This window comes from Xiphophorus couchianus, chromosome 4 (assembly GCF_001444195.1).
Source record: "Xiphophorus couchianus chromosome 4, X_couchianus-1.0, whole genome shotgun sequence".
Taxonomy (NCBI): domain Eukaryota; kingdom Metazoa; phylum Chordata; class Actinopteri; order Cyprinodontiformes; family Poeciliidae; genus Xiphophorus; species Xiphophorus couchianus.
Genome location: NC_040231.1, coordinates 19,005,054 through 19,017,824, shown reverse-complemented (window position 1 = coordinate 19,017,824; position 12,771 = coordinate 19,005,054). Strand labels below are relative to the sequence as shown.

Sequence of the window (12,771 nt, the reverse complement as noted above, 5' to 3'; positions counted from 1 at the left end):
CTTCTCATTTAAATATATTGTTGTAAAAAAACTTTTTTTTCCAATTTATTAAAAATATAAACTTTTCTTGCTGATTGATCATTACATTCTGCCAATAAACTATCCAGTTTTACTGTTTTTCATTTTTTTGGACTGTTGTCTTTCACCTTGATGTTAAAGTCAGAACAAAACTGCAACTCAAAAATATTTCCATATCCTAAAATTAATCAAGCTAACAACTTACATAAAAAGAAAAGGAAATTAAGGCATATCCTTATCTAGTGACTATAAATAAATGAACAAAGGCAAAAAATAAATTATTAAAGTTACCATTTAATTTCAAATAATCTTCATTTAATGGTCTGCTTGTGAAGAAAAGCCCATCAATTTTAATTTATTGTTGGTTCATCAGTCATCTGAAAAACAATTTGTGTTGAATAAAGAATGCAAAAATGATTAAGCAGAAAAGGGACCTCAAGTAAATTCTGCCTCGGATCTTAAACAATCTCGTACTGCATCTGTATGTAGCTGTGTCAAACTCTTCAGTTCACTTTGTATCCACCACTTAACCACATCAACAAATAAATAGAGGCAACTATAAAAAAAGTGGAATAAAATAAATATTCACTAGAAGCAAATGTTTCCAATCATGAAAGAAACAGACTAAGTATTTAAAGTCCAAACTACTTTGTACTTAACTATTAATCCAATCTTAGCCTTCAGCAAAGCTTTCCCAAAGCCTCAAATGCTTGTTTATGACAGGACCTCCGACTTAGAAAAAAAGGACAATCTTTTGCTGACCCCTAACCCGTTTAAGAGGCTAACAACTGATTTTGGCTCAGATACAGGAAAGAAGGTTGGACCTAGCAGTGACGAACATCAGGAAAACTGCAACAGAGAGGATGTGTTCTCTCTCTGATGAAGCACGTCTTAACTGCAACGCATTTTTAGACACTGTTTGCACCACCAGACAGGATAGACTAAAGGTGACTAACAGAAATGTTCACCAAGTGGAATAATGATTAGGTGTCAGTTAAAGAAAGCCCTCCGCCAAGTGCAGGTGCTCTGCTCGTACAGTGACACCAAAGCAAAAAGCTGGACTTCCTTATTTATGCATGCCAGCACCGGTAATTACACGCAAAAAAAAAAAAAGCTGGAATTATTTAACTGCCCCAAAGAAGTCTCTTGGAAATGGAGGAGGTTATTACAACTGTTGACAACGAGGAAAGGTAATTGCCTAAAAATGAGCGACAACGCTGTGTTGTGCTCAAATTTTTTTTTCCTTCCCTCTCCCCTATCTGAAGCTCCCTCTTTAGAGTTCGTATTGTGCGGCATCACCCGGGTGTGTAACCTATTGCGTTCCGATTGCTCCCATGCAATTAGTGCCCTTTTTGTCCTCACTTCAATAACAGCGTGATTATGGAGACTTCAGGAGTATTTGCAGCATCCAACAGCTGTTGTCTCGGGGACTACCGGCTGAATGACAAAAACATGTTTTCTCTCAGGATTTCACTTCCCTGCCTGCCTCTTGTAATTATTATGTTTTATTTGGTTTGATGACGGGGTCTTGTTTTTAGTGTGCCTGTGATTAAGATATTCAAAGGACTCCTTGGAGTGTGTCACAGTCATTTTCTTTCATTTTTTAAAATTTTTTCTTTATCAATCTCGACTTTTGATTTGTTTCCCTCGGAACTCAGATTGGATGAGGAATCAGAAGTTAACCTGTCATTGTCTCACTAAGAGACTGACTATTTTATTTTTTTTTACTTTAAATTTGGGATGGGTTTTTTTTATGCCTGAAAGCTACTGTATGTACATAAGGCCAAATGTAACAGTTAGAATTTTTGTGTTCATTTTGATAAACATAATTTAGGATCTGTAAGTAATTAGAGTTAGGCTAATCCTGCTAATTTATTAACCGTATGATATTCAAATAAATTAAATTGTGTATTTTTTTTTAAATAATAGTAAGTAGTGTCAAAAATAAGTATAACATCTCAACATTTTTTCCAGTAGATATATTTCTAAAGGGGCTGTTGACGTAAAGTATACATTGCATGTCACTAACAACCCAAATAATTCACACACAAAGACATCAAAACTAATGACTCCATAAATTAAGTCATGTGCAATAAAGTGGACTTAAACTTACCAAAGGTGTTAAGAAGGATTAGGAACATTTCAGGGAAAATGAGAAAGAAAGAGATTTTTAATTTGATTCAAGTTGAGTAATGGACTAGATTATTCAAACAATTTTACTTTATCTGAAACAAGCAGTTTCCTAGGCTGTGCATACCAGATAATTTTAAAATCAATTCTTATTCCTTCATCAGATTTTTATCAAGTCCCAGTACATTTACCATTCATCTTTCCTTCAATTGTATGAATATTCCCAGTTTCACATGCTGAAACAAACAGCCCACATCATAATGTTGCCACCTTCAGTCTTCCCAGCTGGCCTGGTGTTTTGGTTGTGATGTGCAGGTACTTCTCGAAACGTCCTCAACAGTTATTGCAGAGTACAATATTTTTTCCCAGCATTTCATTCACTTGTTCAATTGTTTTGCCACAAACTTGAAATGAATTCAATATGTTCTTTCATCAGAAATAGAGACTTGTGCCATAAGCAATCATTCAGGCCATTAGGTTTAAGTGTTTTATACATTGTTTAAACCAGATCAGTTCTTTCTTTACTCATCAAGAGATTCTTGTTATGCCATGTGTTACTAGCCAATACTGATATACTGTATGTTGATTTGGGTAGTTTTTAGTTTTCAAATATCAGAGGATTTTAACTATATCACTCTATTTTATTTTGCAACTTTGTTGTGTGTGCAGTAAAATAAATGTTGCCTTTGTAATTCCACTTTTTTTTTACATGAAATTAAATTTTGACATTATTTATAGAATAATTTCTTTGTATGTTTACAACTAGGATTGTTACCAACATATGGACATGTAGACTGCACATAAATAGTGACATCACAGCTATTAACATATATCAAATATTACCCAATACTTAATTGGGTAAGCAAATATTGCATTGTTTCAACAAATATATTTTGTGACTTTAATTAAAAAAATTTTAATTTAGTTTTTTAAATTTTCCGTTTTAATTGTTTAAATTGATAGTGACATGTACAAATTGCTACAAATAGTTTCTATTTAATTCTAATTCGCTTCTCTACGTTTCTCCTAATGCAAATTGCTCCCCCGTTTTGCTTGCTGTCCAATCTGCTCCATTGTGAGAGGAAGTTATTTATATTGTCAGTGTCAGCTGATCATTGATTTCTTAATTACACGTTTTCCCTTGAGGCTGTGACAACTGATATACTGTACAAGGCCAATGGTGAATGGGGAGTCTTTCAGTCTCTTATCCATGACTTATGGCTAAGTTGACTCTCTCAGATAGCTCTCTTTTCTCTGCCAACGGCTTTTCAACACAACAAACACTCAAACACAAGTATCATCTTTCTCCCGAGAGAACAGTGCACACAGAGACGCTCAAAATGTGGTGGCAGTCTGTGGAAACGCTTTCATTGCTGACAACCAAAAGTAATAAAACACCCTGTGCTGCATGTTGCAACAAACCATTTTCTTTCCTTTTTTATGCTTTGAGTTGGTTATAGTCATTGGAAGCATGATAGTGTGTTTGTGTTGCATCAGCAAATTTGCTAAAGCTTTAAGAGATTGAAAGTATTGATAAGTAAAAGTGAAAATGGCAAAAAGCAATGCTGGACTGTTTCAGTAGCCTTAGTGCACAGAGAGATCGTACTTCATAGGTCCAATTCAGTCCACATAATTATTTAAAATGTAGCAGGTAATTATTTTTTGCTACAGATTTTAATTTGAAATCACAAATTAAATCATGTTTGGGACTATTTGCCATTTTTGATGCATTCCCTAGTTTGAAATTTGACTAGTTTTTATCCTGATCATGTAAAAACATAATTTATCAAAGGACTTAATCATATCTTCACTTCTTACTTCACTTCTACTTCACTTCGTTTCTATCCAAATTGCTCGACTCGAAAAAACAAAACATTTTTGTCTTTCTTTCATGTTAATGAAAACAAATTGACAGCCATGTGAAAAAAATAGGAGACATGTGTCTTTTCTCATAAATTTGGGCATATGACTATTTAACATCAAATTAAATTGAATACAGGCATATTCCAGTAAAAATAAATAAATAATAAATACTGAAGAAAATACCTATAAAATCTATTTTTAAATGTCGTAAAAACATTAAAAACAACAATTTCTGGTAAATAAAAAAACAGTACATCTCCAAATCTATTTCCACATACAAAGGCTAATGGCAACTATTGTCACATCAGGTGCACATGATTACATTACTAGTCAGGATTTAAATGGAGCTTTACCCTGTTTAAAAACTCATATACCTAGTTTGATGTGCTCCTGACTGTTGAAGTGAGAGGGAACATTTGCGGCAGCTTTTGAATCTGGTAAGAGAATTAGAAAGAGGTATTGAAAGAATCTAAAACTGACAATCCCTTTATGTGGAATATGGTTTATAAGTGGAAGACATTCAAAATGACTGTTTTCATAACCAGTTCTGGCCATTCATGACAATTCACCTTGAAAGCAGACCGCAAGATATTAACTCTCTTGAAATCCCAAAATATCACTTCTGAAGTACTTTCAGTGAAGACTAGAGGAAAGGCTACCTATTCATGACATAGGTGTCCTAACCTTTTTTCTCATTTAGAATACAAGTTTTCTTAATATATTTGTATTTAATGATTAAAACAATGTTCAACTTTGATATTTGCATGTAGTTAAATTACTTTCTATTCTAGAGATAAACAAAAGAGATTAGACACTGACATGTAACTGTTTCTTTGGCATGACTTTATATCAAGTTAAGATTAATGATGTCTAAGAGACAAAATTGTGAGCAGATGTAGGATGATATAGAAATTGATATGCAACGGGCAACTATTTTACCAGTATTTGTACTTAAGAATTATAGAATAGACTCTAACTCATCAGTTACTGTAGCTTTGCTTTCTAGCTTACAGTCACCGTGAAATAGAGTCCATTCGCTGCCAGGTTTGAAAAGGTGTGTTTATGTCACACATCAACTCAGAAGCATTCCATTGTTAAGATTTATGAGGTTCATTACCTTTGTTTTGAATACAGTTAAAAAAAAATTGGGAGAAAGAGTCTAATCTTGCCAACTTATCTCAGCATTAGGTGTCTAAGTTGCAGCGTCTGTTCACCCACATCAGCAAGATCACAGAGTGCCTGCATAGGAACGTTGTATACCAGAGATGGCACCTCTGATAGCAGGCAAGTATACTGAATTTGGCAGTGTTACATCAGGGAATGCTATTCACTTTCTTCTGAGTGCCATTTGGAAACTCAAAAAAAAAAAAAAAAAAAAAAAAAGGGTTCAGGGCATTTTTCCAGTTACATAGCACCAGCCCCAGTGAGGAGACAATGAGACCCAGACAGGCTTAGTACTCCAGAAGCCATTCCTCTCTCAATGGGAACATGTCTTGGACAGACACTCCAGTAGTTTTGTCTTGTATGTTGCTATCAGTGCTCGCTGCAGAGCGGAGGGGGTCCGTGCCAGGCGAGGGTCCGCAGGGACCATTGGAATAGCTGGGGCTGGAGGAAGTTGGTCGAGGTCCAGTGGGGCGATCTGGGCTTGGTGACAAGCCAAGCTGTCTACTGCAGGGACGCTGGGAAAATGTAAATAAGAGTCTGATAAGGCCTATTGTTTTCATTCCATTCTCATCCCAGCTGAATGACCTGCTCCCCAGCCACAGAGTGTTTTATCTTGAGAAAGGGAGGGGAAAAAATGGAAGGGGTGGGGGTGTGAGAGATTTAATAGCCCCCATAGGAAAATAAAAATAAACTCACTGGACTCTTCTGTTGTTTGAGCTAATTCCTCAGATTGTGATGTCCTACTTTGAAATTTCACTTAAAACGTCAGGAAGTTGAAGAAAACCTGCCAAAATAACGATATTTGCTCAGGAGTCAGATGTGATTGTATTATCTGACATAAGTTGTTGTTCTCTGTCAAATCCAGTGTGGATCAATGTCTGACATTCGCTGTCTGAATTTGACAGTAATAATTATGTTGTTATTGAACAGTATTTCCATTGGCATCACTGATTTCTCCTGAGAAAAGAGACATGCATTTTAACAACTGAAATAACTTTCCCTCTATTAATCTGAATTCCTGCAGGAAAATAGGCTGTGCAAGGACAATTTGAAAAAAGCCAGACTTCTAACTCACTTAAGTTTTTTTTAAGCATGCTTGCGCAAAACTTGTTCTGTTTCTCCAAACCCCTTTTTTGGTTTCCTGTTTTTGTCTGCAGTTAGTCGGACGGTGAAAGGTGTTTTGAGAGTTATTTTGTGGACTAATCTGAGAGTCATTATTCACCTCGCTCAGGTGGAAGCTCAGGGAGGACAGCAGTGCATTCCAGCTGTGGTCTCTCGCATTGGAGGACTTGACAGGTCGAGTCTGGTCCAGGGAAGGGGATGTAGGGAGCGAGGGAGCAGCGGTTCTCCCAGGAGGGAGGAGGAAGAGAGGGGGAGGACTGGAGTAGAATGGGAGCTGGCACCGTATTATCTCCAACTGTTGGTGCATTCCTTAATGATCAAGTGCTGGAGAAGCATCTGCTATGAGAGTGTGTGTGCATAGAGAGGGAGCATGTGCGTGTGTATACAACACATGCCTGATATGTTTGTTTAATTCTTCTTTATGCAGCTTGAAAAATCTGACTTTTCTTTTGTTTTGGGGAGGGAAGTCAAGCTCTGTTATGGTTCTGTCTGTGTTCGAAGGAGTTTGTTGTTCTGGGAGAGGAAGCTGTCTCACCCAGGGGTGACGGGCAGGGAAGAAGGGCTGATCTTTGCTACTCCCGCTGCCCTTAACCCCTGTTTTAAGATCTGTGATCTCTGTGCCACGCTGGGAGTTAACACACACAGAACACACAGGATTTTCTTCCTCCCTCCCCCAGGGTCAAGGGGACAAACTGTGAGTTGGGAATTGGAAAGTCAATAAAGCAGAAGTAATGTTATAATGACCCTGACTTGAAGATGTCCCATTGACCCCCATCATACATGGAGGAAGTGGACAATCAAACAAAATGGCGACTCTGCTTGATCTCCCGAAAAGTCATCCTTAAACAAGGCCACGAGAACTGCTGACCCCCTGTTACTCCCAGTTCCTCTGAAGTCTGCGTGTTTGTCAGACGGAGCAAGACTGTTTGCTTTGTGGAAGCGGGCAAGAAATGTAACAGGCAGATAAAAGGAAACAACAATTGTACACATCCTCTACTGAATAAATCTTCCCTGTCTTTGATGTGAAGAATGATAATGGTAACCCAGAAGAGTCCTGTATATTGCATGTGAAAGTCCTCTGATTTAGCTTTCTTACTGCTTTTGGTTCCAGATTTGAACAAAAAAAATTTGGGGAGTGAAAAATTCACACACACCAGGTAAAATGTTTGGTTTTTTTCTGACAAAAAAAATCAAGACTATAATAAAGTATTTCTAAATTTTTCCCATCTTTTATGCAATATATCCTATATCCATTTCTTCACAAATACCTGACATCTTAAAGGGTTGTGGAGTCCTTTTATATCCACTGTAGACTCAAAAGTACTTTACAGTTACAAAACTGAAAACACGTCAGTTACGAAGTAGTTTTACATTAAAACATCCTAAAAAATATAATAAAATTGTTCGCCTGACATGAATTGTTCCTACTTGGAAAATAATTCTTAATATAATGGCATACTGGACTTCCTTGGAGTCTAACTCTTAAGTTTGTTGAAGGAGTGGCTCCAAATGGAGGGATGGAGCCTTTCTTGTGCTGCTGGTATTTGATGGGAACAGGCTGAACCCGGTACAGTGCAGAGATGGTGGAGGCCTGGGTCAGGCAGCCCAGTATGTTCTTTATCAGCTACACCAGCGACAGCATGGCAGATTGCAGCCATTCCTCCTCTGATTCATTGTGTCCTGGACAAATGTTAATTGTTTTCATCATTGGCAGCTATGTGAACGTTTGGACGTACCCAGTCTCAATCCTTGCCTCCCACTTAATGTGTGTCTCTGCCCTTACGCTATCACCACAATGCCGTGTTCCCTCCTCACTCCACCCTTGGCTCGTCTTTTAACAGGCAGCCGCAGTCCTTTTAATGTTTCCCATCAAATAAAACACCATTATTTCATCTCATGCCTTGACTTTACAGTTAGGAGAATAGATTTATAGCATCCACAGAGGTGTAAAGCAGAAGCTATATCCTATATCCGTCCGTCTATTGTCGATACCCACTTATATGTCCAAATTACAAATGTTAAAATGTTTTTCAAATGCTCTCTCTTTTTTTGTTTCAGAATCTTCATGCATGGAGAAACTTCTTTCTAAAGACTGGAAAGAGAAGATGGAAAGGCTCAACACCAGTGAGTTACTGGCAGAAGTTAAAGGTAGGAATCACCAAAGCAAAGCTATCTATTCAACTTTCTTATGGTATTCTGTTTTAACAGGATACAACAACCAACATAAAAAGATGTGGTTGTCATGTGGCAAAATATAAAAAGGTTTAAGGGATTAAAATACTGTAGCTTATAGCAGAAATAAAAATAAGGCTCTTGGCTGCCTTCATCACTGAAGCCTCTTCTCCCTTACTTTTAGTTAAAATGTCGAACTGTAGCCTATTTTGAAGGCTCCCTTAAAATTTCCGGCCCATTGCAAAAATCTGATCGTCAGCGCTTCAGTGTTACCCCAAACACTGCACACCTATCTCGAAAACAAAAAATATGAACCCTTCTTACTCTGCTCTGGTTTGTGTAGAGGACTTGTGCAATTCCTCTAACTGTTGAACACCAAAGTGTGTTTCATGTAAACAGAGCACGGCTAAGCTGAAAGGAAAAGAGACGACACTCAGATAGGAGAGGAAAGTAGACGGTACGGAGACGCGAACAGCCTTCTCCTCGCTGAACTCGTGTTACAGTGGAATGTCTCGACTATTAACCGTGAACGCCCTGTACGACGTGCTGAGAGCACCGCAGCAAAGCAGCAGAGCAGCCAAGCACTCCCCCAAAATTTCTGTTTATGACAGGGTGAGCTGAAGGTGGGCTGAGGATGGGCAGGGCTCCTGCTTACTCCTTAGCACTGACTGTTACTGAACGCAGGCATGTTTATGTTGAACAGGAAAGTTAAAAACCAGCTGGGTGATAGCACCAGGCTGTCACTGGCTCCTGCCAGTGAGTTTCTGTGAACAATTTCTTTTTATTTTATTTTATTTTTCTAAACAATAAATTTAGGTCACATTACTCTTATTATTATTTTTGGTAGTAGTAGTACTATTTCCATAAGGCCAATTAATCAATTGCAAATATAAAATGATTGTATGGTTATCAATTTCAAGCGTTGCAGATTTTTTATATTTCACACTTGTCAATATTTATATATTGCCCTATGAATAGCATGTTTTTTCTTATTTTTAACTGACCTTATTCATAGCAGATAAACTGATCATCTAATAAAATTTGAGCTGTTTTGGAATCTTTAAGATAAATTGTGACAACTGTTCCATTAGCAATATATAAAAATCAAAACACTTAATTTCCAAAATAAAATATTTAATCATGTTTAAAATGTTTTTTATGGAGGTCCACAAATCTTTTCCTTGTGTCTTGGCAGATTTCTTATAATTTTTAATGATGCCAACCAAGCAAGAATTATGTTTGAGGTGTTACTTTGAAATACATTTACAGATGTGCCACATTTTACCTCAGATCATTTAACATGAACATGTCAGAAAGAACTGAAAACACTTTTTAGCAAATAGAAATAATTATGGACATTCCAACTGACCTAAAACTAGTTAAATGTAGTCTGATTTAATGCCAGTGAGAAAAAAGGTAAAAAAATGTTTTAATTTTTTTGTTTTATGCAATTGTTTTGTTTCAAATGTATTTTAAAATATGAAATGAAAGTAAATTAGTCTAATTTTCCAAATCTAAAAGGACTTCCTCAGGTAAATCTGGGATGGTTTCCTTTAATACACACTTGGGAACTGCAAACGTAAGCTTGTCATTTAGCTTTATTAAATTACATTTTCTCCACTTGGTGAGAAATGCAAAATCAGCTGTTGAATGGTCAAGTATTCACTGGCAATAACCTTAATGAACTAAAGGGTAAATCATAGCTTGGTAAACTAGATTCATTGTATCTGTGCTCGTGCACTGTATGCCAGTACAGATCAAAGAGCATGGTGTAAAATGTTTAAAATGATTTAGCCTTTTGAAATTTGGTGTTAAATTACAGGCAGGGCATTTGTGCTGTTTGATGAATGGGAATGGAAAGGTTACTTGGTGGTCTGTAAACAGGTAGGGAGCCTGATAATAAACACTATGGCCTCTGTGTGTTGATGAGTTATGGAGACAGTCTATACACCACAGTTACAAATATAAATGCTTCTCCTATCACAGAGGCAGCCTTAGATTTTTAATTAGCATGCCATTTCATATGACTGTAGACATTTCAAAGGGCTGCTTTGTGTTCACCCTTACAAATGTCTCTCTCTCTGCGTTTGATGTCTGCCTGATGTAAATACGGGCAATTAAAAAGAAGCCCAGGGTTGGAGATGCACAAGGTCTGCCTAATTAAAACACAAACAAAGGTACCAAGCAGAAAACACCTTATGATTAAGATCTAAAGTGTTATGATGAATCACAGGTTCCATTAACTGTTAGGTTAAAATGAGTACAAAAGGCAAACATGCCTGTAGGTTTTAAAATAAACAGAAGATAGTAGAAAATAAAGGATAACATGCAAATAGAGAGCACAGTGCCCAGGGGCAAAGTGGCCTTGTATCTTTTATGCAGATCGCTCTGTGATTCCTCAGCCTATTATTCAGGGCAAATTTTAAGCTTCCTCCTGACAATGTTCTATCAAAACCTTGAAAGCCACATAAATGTGTTCTTGCAAAAGCATGCGATGGAATGTCGCTGGTGTGGGAACAGCTGTTTTGGTCCAGTTCCTAGAAGACAAAGCAAAAAAGAAAATCAATTAGTGAGATAGAATTTGACCCCAGGCTTTTCTCAAGAAAAGAGAGATTCTTTCAGCACAGCTTTGTTCCAACTTGCCCCAAATGCTTTATTCTACTGAAGTGAACACGCACGTACAGTAAACAAACAATGCAGGACAATTGTATCAGCAGCATCAGAGATTGCTTTTTGAGCTCTGCTAACCTAACTATTTACCTGTTAGAGATGACAGAAGTACGTTGTTGTGTGGATGTATCGCTGCATAAACTGCTGTTTTTTATGGTATTTAGAGTCAGTACAAAACAAGCAACATGATCCCATGCTTAAGGCAGATATGTAGGATTGTGCTACTGAGGGTTAATGATTTCAAATCTCCATCTGCCTTGTCTTGCAAGCTTCTGAAGCTTGGTATCAGTACGGCCGTGCAAAGGAACGTTTGTGAGGGAGCATTAGTAGCGGATTTCTTTTCAACTGTTTGTTTTCATACCTGAGCTTAGCTGTCAATCTGCAGGAACGATGAAATCTTCTGAACAAAACCACAGAGGAAGAAAAGGGAGGCTGGCTGGAAGGGCTCCAAACCACACAAAGTGATAATAGATGGCAAGGTGGATCGAGCGCTTGAAAAGAAATAGGCCACGAAAAACAGTTCAGATGTGGATACTTAGACGCAACATTTATATTTATAGAAATACATTACCCCCCATTACATGGAGCACAGTAGGACATTTATAATAAATAAGGCACATGCTGTGTGAAATGTATACAAATCTAGTGTTCAGTAGTAGATAAGTCCCCGTCTGTTCCAGGCTTAAGATTCATACTCAAGGAAGCTGTTTAAGTTTCCCTGCTGAGTGCCAACTTACTGCCCTCGATTTAAAAAAAAACAAACAAAAAAAAAAACGTAAACACATTCTGCTCAAGCATTTAGACAAACTAAGGGGAAATTAGTAGCTGCAACTGTTTTACAGTGTGAAACTGTAATAAGTTCCTTGGAATTTGTAAAAAAAAAAAAAAAAAAGAAACAAGAAAGGGAGAAAGAGAAAAAAGAATGGAAGGGAAAATAAAAAAGCTCAATACAGTACGCTTTAGCGTTGCAATGGCAGCTTGAATTCTGAAGCAGAAAAATCAAGGCTACTGCGCTGTCACAATCAATTTGTGGATGGTTTCTACATGACAGTGGTCGGGTGCGCGCAGACAGCCCTGCGGTGGGCAGATAAGTAGAAGCTCTTTAGGAGGAGAACAGAGGGCAGGGCAGGGTGGCTGCCGAGACGGATTTGATGCTGGCCCTACCTGCGCTGGCCACACTGCTGCTCAGCCAGAAAGGAGCCCACTGTGTGAACACAGAGCCTGCATTGTTGAGAAGTCTCACCTCAAAAAATGTATATATACGCTTTAATTCTTCCTGGATGCAGATGTACCGCAAATGTTAACTCATGTACACCTTAGAAACATTTTTAATAAAGAATTATAGATTCCAAATGGTGTGTGCATTTTATCTACGTACTCTATTTCATTAATATCTACTCAAATATATGAAAAAAAAAATCATTCACAAAAATAGCACAAAACTGTATCTGTCTGGTTGCTCTGGTCAAAAAAAAAAAAAATGCCTCAGTTAGCATTTTTTCCACAACACTTCAGTCAACTGTTTGGCCTGTGCACTCAGGTGAAATATGAGCCACAGTAAATCATTATTCCTCAGGCCACATTTGCCAGATGAATGCATGGGAGTGTTAGACTGTGTGTTTTTCTCCTCTA

General features: G+C 37.5%; 1 protein-coding gene across 4 annotated transcripts in view; it reads left to right on the top strand.

The window, feature by feature from the left end:
- sox6 (SRY-box transcription factor 6) overlaps positions 1–12,771 on the top strand; it is a 138,950-nt gene that overhangs the window by 61,876 nt on the left and 64,303 nt on the right. For all 4 annotated transcript variants that reach the window (XM_028015422.1, XM_028015421.1, XM_028015424.1 and 1 more), the window contains one exon: positions 8,356–8,445. In XM_028015422.1, the coding sequence (XP_027871223.1) occupies positions 8,356–8,445 (90 nt within the window). The remainder of the gene's footprint in view (positions 1–8,355; positions 8,446–12,771) is intronic.